The sequence below is a fragment of the Oncorhynchus keta genome, chromosome 1 (assembly GCF_023373465.1).
Source record: "Oncorhynchus keta strain PuntledgeMale-10-30-2019 chromosome 1, Oket_V2, whole genome shotgun sequence".
NCBI classification, from domain to species: Eukaryota; Metazoa; Chordata; class Actinopteri; order Salmoniformes; family Salmonidae; genus Oncorhynchus; species Oncorhynchus keta.
The window spans coordinates 29787903-29797752 of NC_068421.1; the positions used below are offsets into that span (position 1 = coordinate 29787903).

General features: G+C 42.3%; 1 protein-coding gene across 2 annotated transcripts in view; it reads right to left on the bottom strand.

Annotated features, from left to right (window-relative positions):
• The window catches only part of LOC118367402 (calcium-binding protein 8-like), a 69773-nt gene extending 61988 nt beyond the window's left edge, over positions 1-7785 (bottom strand). Inside the window, exon 1 of one of the 2 annotated variants that reach the window (XM_052520975.1) lies at positions 7088-7785. Coding sequence is in view for 1 of the 2 variants with exons in the window: in XM_035750974.2 (XP_035606867.1) it covers positions 5560-5744 (185 nt within the window). In the remaining variant the exon portion in view is untranslated. Of the gene's footprint in view, positions 1-5559; positions 5997-7087 lie in introns of those variants that run through there. The other variant, XM_035750974.2, reaches the window with a different exon arrangement.
• Positions 7786-9850: the final 2065 nt, after the last annotated feature.

Below are 9850 nucleotides of genomic sequence, written 5' to 3' on the forward strand. Positions count from 1 at the left end.
GTCACTGATAATAAAGTCTTGTCTATTTTCCCATAATTCTATAACTAGGCTAACTCATTTGTCTTGTGGCATTATTTCTCTGTGAATGTAACATACTATTGCGCTCTGATCTCTGAAATACTGATGCACCCCATATGAACAGTATTCATACAATCATTGAAATGTTTTACTTATCGTAGGGCCACATTGGGTGCTAGTTTCAATTTATCTTGGGTATTTAATATCAATCAATGGCATCCCCTTGTGCAAAGAAATATAATTAGTTCACTTTGGTGTTTATATACAGTATATTGTAACTCTATGGTCCTACTATACATTAGGATTTGTCTCACGTTTCTGACACTTTAAGAGCTACTCTGTTTAAAAGGCTTGTGTAACCCAGAGCATTGCAGCAGACATGGAGTAGAATACAGAGCAGGGAGAGGATAACTAGAGAGGTCCTTCCTACTTTTGGGGTCTCCTCCAGACCCAGGGGTAGGTTAGTGATTCTCTTCCAACAGCCCCTATATCTCTACGGGTGTAGCACTGTGAGTCTGGCAAGTGAGAGTATAGGTTAGTAAATCTATGACCATGGATAAAATGACCATGGATAAAACAGAACTACATGTAACTGAAACAAGATGTGTGTATGAGTCCAGAGAGACAGCGTAGTGTTGGGCCAACTAAACCATCCGCTACTGTATTGTATGCATTGTTCTAACAGCAGGACAGTGTTGAACAAACATAAGTGGGAAACAGTGTACTCGCTCGTACGCGCACACACACACACACACACACACACACACAGAGTTGTGCTGCAGACACTGCAGTAGATCGACCAGAAGTGGCAATAAAACCCACTTCTTATTTTATTTGTTTATGATTCAAATGCATACTGTTACCCCATTATTTACTATATAGGCGTACAATAGAGAAAGCAGAGGTGGTCTGACAGTGTACTGTATATAACAATTTGTTATTTGTCATATACCCAAACTCATTACTAATGGCGTGCTTTGAAACCAACCTGTGAGAGACAGAGAGTGCGAGAAGCTACATTCCTCCAGATTGGAATATTATGCATCAGGGCCCACGGATTCACAAGACCACAAATTATACTGTATATTCTGGCTTGCCCTCAAGGAGTGGGTCAGAAGGCTATGCATATGCATATGTCCTGGAGGAGAGAGGGGGAGGAAAGGTGTGACCACTAGCCTGCCACCTACAGGGGGACCTAACCTCAGACCTAAGGGAGTGCTGGAAAGCATAACTAATTAACCTGTTGTCTCATTTAGGTTGGTGCCTGTGTCCAGAGGCTATTCATGACTAATCAACCTGTTACATCTCCCAAAACCGCACTAATGTCTTGAGGCATATAGAGGGGAGCAAGGCATGACAAATCAACCTGCTGTGTCAGTGAAGACCCCAACTGTGTTTGTGTGTGTGCCCTGCCCTGTCCTACGGGAAGGCATGACTAATCAAACTCCAGCCTTACTACAGGCAGCAACAGTGTTATGCATTAGCCTTCTGTGTGATGCCCGGGGATACCCGATGGCCATTCCTCACATCCAAACCCCCAGCACACACACACACAAAGTCAATTGTATGATGGAGTTGGACATGGTATGGTATGATGTTGAGAATACTCTGAATTGGATCAGACCAACACAAAATGATCATAGGGTGACACTAAACAAAATTCCCAACAAACTTCTGAAAGATGCATTTCATGTGTCAAATATGATCAAACTTAAGTTGATTCTCATATACTGTACTGTAAGTTACAGTGCAGCAACAGCTGTACAGCACAATGCAAGACAGCCTATAGCCAAGGTCGTAACTGTTATATAGTTAAAGACGTATGGTGCTGAATATTCATCATGTAGTTTATATTGATAGTTCCTTCTGCTCATGAGAGCTCAAAAGACAAACCCTCAGCACACTGCTTTAAAACATCTCTAGTTATGACAACCCTTGACTGGTGTGTATACAGTTTAAATAGCCCTCCAAAATATGATGTTTTTGTTGATCGATCCTACACATACTGTACAGTAAGCAATGATAGATGAGGTATCAATGAGAGCTGAAGCTTTACATTACGGTTGTGGCTTGACACTGGCCAATGTGGCCATATGCCTGATAACTAATCTAAGGTCATAACTTGTCCATACTTGACGACACAATTCAGTCCTTCAGCAGTCTTTATTGATGAGCCAAGTCAACACATAACGAAAGCTTCAAGTTTTAATGTAATGTGCACAAGTACAGTGAAATGTCTTTCTTGCAAGCTCCAAACCCAAAATGCAGTAATTAATATCAATGTAGCACTAAAAATAACATAAGGTAGAACAAAAACACACGAGAAATAAAAATAAGAACATAAGAAAGTAAGAAGCTAGATACAGGGTCAGTTCCAATACAATATTTACAATGTGCAGGGATACTGGAGTGATAGAGGTCGACATGTATAGGGGTATGATGACTAGGCATCAGAATGTATGATTAACAGAGTAACTAAACCCAGAACCAACATGATGCCTCCTTCACCATGACTAGTCTGGTGTAAATAAATACAGTATACAGTAGAACGCCTTTAGCCAACTACTGAAGGTAAGGTGCAGCGGGGTGACAACAGTAGCACCTCTGCTGCATTTCCTCCAGTGGACAAGTCTAAATGGCACAATGACATGATATATTTCCTCATGACACCTTATGTGAAGTGTAGTCTGGTTGGGTCGTTCCACCTCAAAAAGCACTAGAAAATAGGATTTCAACACTCACCATCTCAAATTGTTCTGAAATCGTATATATTGTTAGAACTAGAAAAGATTAGCATTCCTGCAACATTATTTTGTTGATAAATAATTTGATCTCTGACACATTAAGCTAATTGATTGCAGTCAAACTGCCAATTTTAATTTAGAAGATTTATATAATATTCAATAAATATAGTATTTAACATAGGATTTGGAAACCCCTTTTTCTAACAATGAGTTAGACATGAGGATCCAAAGAAATGGTCTGAAGCCACCCACGGATGTCTGTAGTGACGCCTCAATCACTGAGATGCAGTGCCATAGACCGCTGAACCAGGGTCTGTAGTGACGCCTCTATCACTGAGATGCAGTGCCATAGACCGCTGAACCAGGGTCTGTAGTGACGCCTCTATCACTGAGATGCAGTGCCATAGACCGCTGAACCAGGGTCTGTAGTGACGCCTCTATCACTGAGATGCAGTGCCATAGACCGCTGAACCAGGGTCTGTAGTGACGCCTCTATCACTGAGATGCAGTGCCATAGACCGCTGAACCAGGGTCTGTAGTGACGCCTCTATCACTGAGATGCAGTGCCATAGACCGCTGAACCAGGGTCTGTAGTGACGCCTCAATCACTGAGATGCAGTGCCATAGACCGCTGAACCAGGGTCTGTAGTGACGAACCAGGGTCTGTAGTCTATCACTGAGATGCAGTGCCATAGACCGCTGAACCAGGGTCTGTAGTGACGCCTCTATCACTGAGATGCAGTGCCATAGACCGCTGAACCAGGGTCTGTAGTGACGCCTCTATCACTGAGATGCAGTGCCATAGACCGCTGAACCAGGGTCTGTAGTGACGCCTCTATCACTGAGATGCAGTGCCATAGACCGCTGAACCAGGGTCTGTAGTGACGCCTCTATCACTGAGATGCAGTGCCATGAGAGAGTGCCCGCTGAACCAGGGTCTGTAGTGACGCCTCTATCACTGAGATGCAGTGCCATAGACCGCTGAACCAGTGTCAGCCTCTATCACTGAGATGCAGTGCCATAGAGCTGAACCAGTGTCTGTAGTGACCTCTATCACTGAGATGCAGTGCCATAGACCGCTGAACCAGGGTCTGTAGTGATGCCTCTATCACTGAGATGCAGTGCCATAGACCGCTGAACCAGTGTCTGTAGTGACGCCTCTATCACTGAGATGCAGTGCCATAGACCGCTGAACCAGGGTCTGTAGTGACGCCTCTATCACTGAGATGCAGTGCCATAGACCGCTGAACCAGTGTCTGTAGTGACGCCTCTATCACTGAGATGCAGTGCCATAGACCGCTGAACCAGTGTCTGTAGTGACGCCTCTATCACTGAGATGCAGTGCCATAGACCGCTGCGCCACTCGGGGGCCCAGAGTAAGATGGTTTGGGATGAGTTGGACCACAGAGTGAAAAGCAGCCACTAAGTGATCAACCTTATGTGGGAACTCCTTCAAGTCTGTTGGAAATGCATTCCAGGTGAAGCTGGTTGAGAGAATGCCAAGAGTGTGCAAAGTTGACATCAAGGCAAAGGGTGGCTACTATGAAGAATCTCCAATATAAAATGTATTTGGATTTGTTTAACACGTTTTTGGTTACTACATGATTCCATATGTGTTATTTCATAGGTTTGATGTCTTAACTGTTATTCTACAATGTAGAAAATAGTAAAAAATAAATAAAAACCCTGGAATGAGTAGGTGTGTCCAAACTTTTGACTGGTACTGTAGGTACCATTGACTTGCATTGGATTTGTACCACAAATGCTAAAAAGTTTACATTTGAAACAGTGGCCAGGTAAACTAAACCAAAGCATTGGTTGCTGTCATACCTGGTCCATAGATGGCTTACAGGGTAAGAAAAGTAATATGTCCATTTGTAATTTGGATGAACGACCCCTTTAACATCCTTAAAAAATAATCACCTAATAGCAGAAACAGCACCATCTAGTGGTCTGAATTTGTAATATCAGGATGTTGAATGGGACATAAACCCAACTTCAATGACTAATTTCTCTGAACAGAGCAAAAAACAATCACCAAATTCACTGAAAATACATTATATAGGATGAAAAAACAATACTCAGAGCCGCAGCTCCATACTACTTGTCAGACAGAGATGTGATACTATATAATGGGGTGGGATTGAAGTGGGTGACTTAAGACCATTTCTTTGGATCCTCATGTCTTTCTCATTGTTAGAAAAAAGTTTGGTTCAAATCTGATGTTAGGTACTGTAATTGTTGAATATTATATGAATACTATAAATAAAAATGGCCAATTTGGGTGCAATCAATAAGCTTAATTTCTCAGAGATCAAATTATATTTCAACAAAATAATGTTTCCGGAATACTTATGTTATCATTTTTTTATCGACATAATTTTCTTTAGAACAATATGAGATGGTGGTTGTCATGGCTTGCTGAAATGGAACGTCCTCTTTGTGTAATCATCTGCTATGAGCTCTACAGTTTTAATCTGAACTCTAAAAACCCATCAATGATGCCATTAAACATTAGCCACAGAAGGACAGACACTGAACTATGATTGAAGACAACTGATGTTAAAGTATGCCACCAATATTGATTACAACTCTGTTATAGTCAAGTGACAAAGGAAAAATATTTTTTTTAAAACATATATTCTGGTCCCACATGGCAAGGGAAGTAATACTTCCGAAAATTAGAATACGAATCCCACAGCCATCCTAACTGCCAGCCCAGTCCACTACATAGGCTATACGTGTATATGAGCAGAAGGTTGTTAGAGATCCCAGTCCCTGCTGTTCTGTTGCTTACCCATACTGATCCCCATACTCTGTGGTGGGGTACAGATGCAGCACAACAGGCTCCTTCACCGGGCTCTCCATCATGTCTCTGGGGGTAGGGGTTCCTGAACCCGGTAACTCTCCCTCTCCTTCTCCTCCTACCTCAGGTACAGGTTCCTCTGTCCGACTCTGAGGCTCCTGCTCCGTCACTTCCATCAGACGTTTCTGCAGGCAGACTCCTAGTCCCAAACACAGCTGCAGCAGCAGGCTGCCTGTCCCCGGACAACTGAGCCCGACTGCTGCCTCACGAATTTGGGCTTCTCCCAAAGCAGCAGCATCAGTATCCGGAAATCCGTTGATAATATATGAGCCGTGTAAGAGGCAGTATAGTGGCTCTCTCTCACTCACTCACTCACTCACTCACCGACTCTCTCACCCTCTCCCATTATCTTTCTCTGTCTCTATTTCCCTCTCTCTCTCTCTCTCTCACTCACTCAAACACTCAGGCAAACATTCCTCCACATGTGGAAACAAGGTTGAAGACTCATTAGTGAGTCCTGACTCCCAATGACTGCAATAGCCTTTAGTCTGCGGCTGCGCTCCCGCTCATACCTAGCTAAGTGTATTCACACTGCGTCGCGACAACAAATGTTGCAAAAGTCTACCTGGTGCGCGACATGTGTAAAACATTTTTTTTTTTTAAAGTGACATGCAATGATAAGCCCGCGTAAAAAGCGGGCGTCACGGAAGACTCAGCGGTAGAGGAGCACCGATAGCGCCTCAGAGCCCCGCGGGGGGGAACACTCAGCTCGCTGTTCTAATGAGATGTGTGAAAATAGAAATTCACACCTCCAGAACAACACAGCTATCCAGAATAATTTCTGGTATATTGTTAACCACACACTCATCATCAGTATGATAGAGGGTTAGTGTTGACATGGAATGATCTGATAATCAAAATGCATTGGGATCAATTATTCATCTCTGTCAGTCACTGAAATGTCATGGCATTTTGATGGGTCTTTTCGTATTTACATTCATACCATGGTAGGCCTGCCCTACAATATCGAAATGATGATGCAGTTCTGTGATTAGTCTACAGTTTTTTTCTTTATCTACTCCACAATATCAAAATAAATGTTATATTTATCGATTTTAGGATCAAGCCTATTCTCTATCATAATAACACCAATAGAAAAATGTAAGTATGATGGTCTGATGAAGACTGTTCTGTTAAGCCTACTCAGATGATAAATTCGATTGCATTTGAACGATATAGCACACATTTAAGCGATTTGAAAATTCAAACATCATACCGAAACTGTCAATCCATTCAAAATGATCGACACGTTCCTCTGTCAATCATGCTAGACAGAGGAACGTAGGCTATTAAATAACAACAGGTGTAGAAGAACCAGTAAATACTTAGGCAGTCAGAAATAGGCTATTTCCAATGGGTAAATACTTAGGCAGTCAGAAATAGGCTATTTCCAATGGGTACAGATAAGTTCAAATGTTACTGAATATGACTCAAATGTTATCTTGAATTCTAGATGTACCTTTCAGGGGAGCAGTGGGTTGTCTTTGAAAGCGATGAATCAAATCCGTAGTCGATAGGATCCCCTAATTAGACGAACTGGGATCCAGTTTAAATACCACGCCTGAATTCTCATAAATGATGGTTGTTTTTTTATTGTTGCAATAAGCTACAATGTGGAACAATTTTTCTACCACAACAAAAGGATGCGTTGGTTGATCGTCTTTCTGTTGACAAGTCCATGCGTAGCTTAATGGGAACATTCACTGCCCCAGTTCCAACCGGCGCAATCAAACAGTTGCACTTTTGGACCAAGTCCCATCAATTTTCACAGCCCCTATCCGTCCACGCCATATCCATATGCTACAGTGATATAGGTTCTCGCCGCTCAGAAAATGTTGTCTAAGTAACCCAAGCCGTTTGTTTCGTGTAACTGTCCTATAGCTGCCAGATTTATTGGTGCCAAACGCCTGGAGAGATTGATGATAGAGCCTTCGGCGGCGTTCAAGGCGAAGCTCCTACACAATCAATTTCTCAGGACGCTTTAGAGTTCGGTGTTTAAAGGTTGTTTGCCTCTCCAATCCACCTTTCGGTGTCAATTCTAGGGTTTTCTACTGAAAAACAGGTCTTATCCTTGCAAAAACGGTTCAGTCATAATTTCTTCTTCCACAGGCTGTTGTTAACCAATGTGTCGCCCGCGCTCAACAAGGACAGACTGACCAGCGGAGAGTCATTACTCTGGTTTAGCACTGCACATCCGTTAGATCTGCGCGCCTTATTGAAATGTGGGCTCATTTGCATCCCAATCTGCAACCATTAGGGAACTTAACTATTCTTTTTTATTTTTTTATTATTCATAGCCTACGCCCTTTTGAGTTTACAAAGGGCTAACATAGCCTATCAATTCTCATCCATACGTTTGAGTACATTTATATGATATGGTCATTGGTCACCTAAATCCAGCTCATGCATGTTCTTCAATACTTCGTTTAATTTTCCCTTTGTCTGTTTTAGACTTTCAGGCTATTCATTTTCAGAAGATGAAATGCACGGTATATTTAACATTCCAGAGACTCCTGTTGTAACATTATAACCTGCATGAATAAAGACTGCTATGGATTTCACAGTCACCAACAGAATGATTTTCATCTTCCCCACTAAACTGAACCGTATCTCCAGACATTCTCTAGACAGGCACTACTCCCTGGTTAACAGGGGCAGACTGGGACCAAAAAATAGTCTCTGGCATTTCTGACACACCAGGCAATTATTTTCTGTTATGCCACTCACAGCCAATTTTTTTTCCTAGAGGCCCCCTCAAAGGCCCATTTTTCTTGCCAGATAATTATCTTTTTTGTCCTAAAAACTCATGTTAGACAGACCCCCTGATCAAAAAGAATGTACCCAGTTAACATCACATTCCCTATGGCTCTATAGCTGAGTGGTCTCACTATCAGTAATACGTTGGTTTCTATTAATATTTAATTAAAATATATCCCAGGGATTTTGTGTAGCTTCATAATAAAGACTACATTAAATGTGCGGCTAATTCCCATGTGACTGGATTGGGAGAGAAAAGTTGCTTATGTCATAATAAAAGTCAGTTTTGATTTGTAACTTGTGAGAGGCCTGTAGTATAGAGGCAGCCAGCTTTAAGTTTGACATACTTATCACATTTTTCATTTCATGGTAATTTAGACAGTTAAATTAGAAAGCATCTATATCATCTTCAGGTTCCACATAATTGTTCACTCCTGTGTGACTGAGAAAGACTCTTCATGAGTCTGCTGTGGACATGGCAATGTTAAGCTATAGTGGGGAATTGTAAAACTAATTTTTAACACCCACAAAGTTTTTGTATCCACAATCATTAGTTTCATGAATACCTTAACTTACAGTCTTTCATCACTGTAGGTGTTACAGAGACCATGTGGATCCAGGCAAAATGTGGCAAAATACCAGATAGAATTGTGAATCCTTTCTGGCTACTGTGTTGTCTGTGCTGTGTGAATATTTGCAGTAAGCAACTGAAACTATTGACAGCTTATTATTAAGGCAAATTAAGCATACAGCAAAAGCTAATTAAGTATAATATTCAAGTACAGTGGAGATTGTTTTCCTTTTCAAGATTTTGCTAATTCACTCCTCATTATAACCTTTTCCTCTCTCTCTCACACACACACACACACACACACACACACACACACACACACACACACACACGCAAATGAGAATCCCCCACACTTCTCACACCTTCCGTTAGCTCTAAGCTCAATCTCTCCACCAGCTGCCTCAGAAGGCTCATCTCATGAGAACTGTGTGTGTGTGTGTGTGTGCCTTGTATACTGTTGCTCAGGTTAGTTATCATTGTTTTAGTTCACAATGGAGCCCCTAGTTCCACTCTTTATACCCCTGATACCTCCTTTGTCCCACCTCCCACACATGCGGTGACCTCACCCATTACAACCAGCATGTCCAGAGATACAACCTCTTTCATCATCACCCAGTGCCTGGGCTTACCTCCGCTGTACCCGCACCCCACCATACCCCTGTCTGCGCATTATGCCCTGAATATATTCTACCATGCCCAGAAACCTGCTCCTCTTATTCTGTCCCCAACGCTCTAGGCGACCAGTTTTGATAGCCTTTAGCCGCACCTGTCACGACTTCTACCGAAGTCGTTGCCTCTCCTTGTTCGGGCGGTGCTCGGCGTTCGACGTCACCGGTCTTCTAGCCATCATTGATCCTTTTTTCATTTTCCATTGGTTTTGTCTTGTCTTCCCAC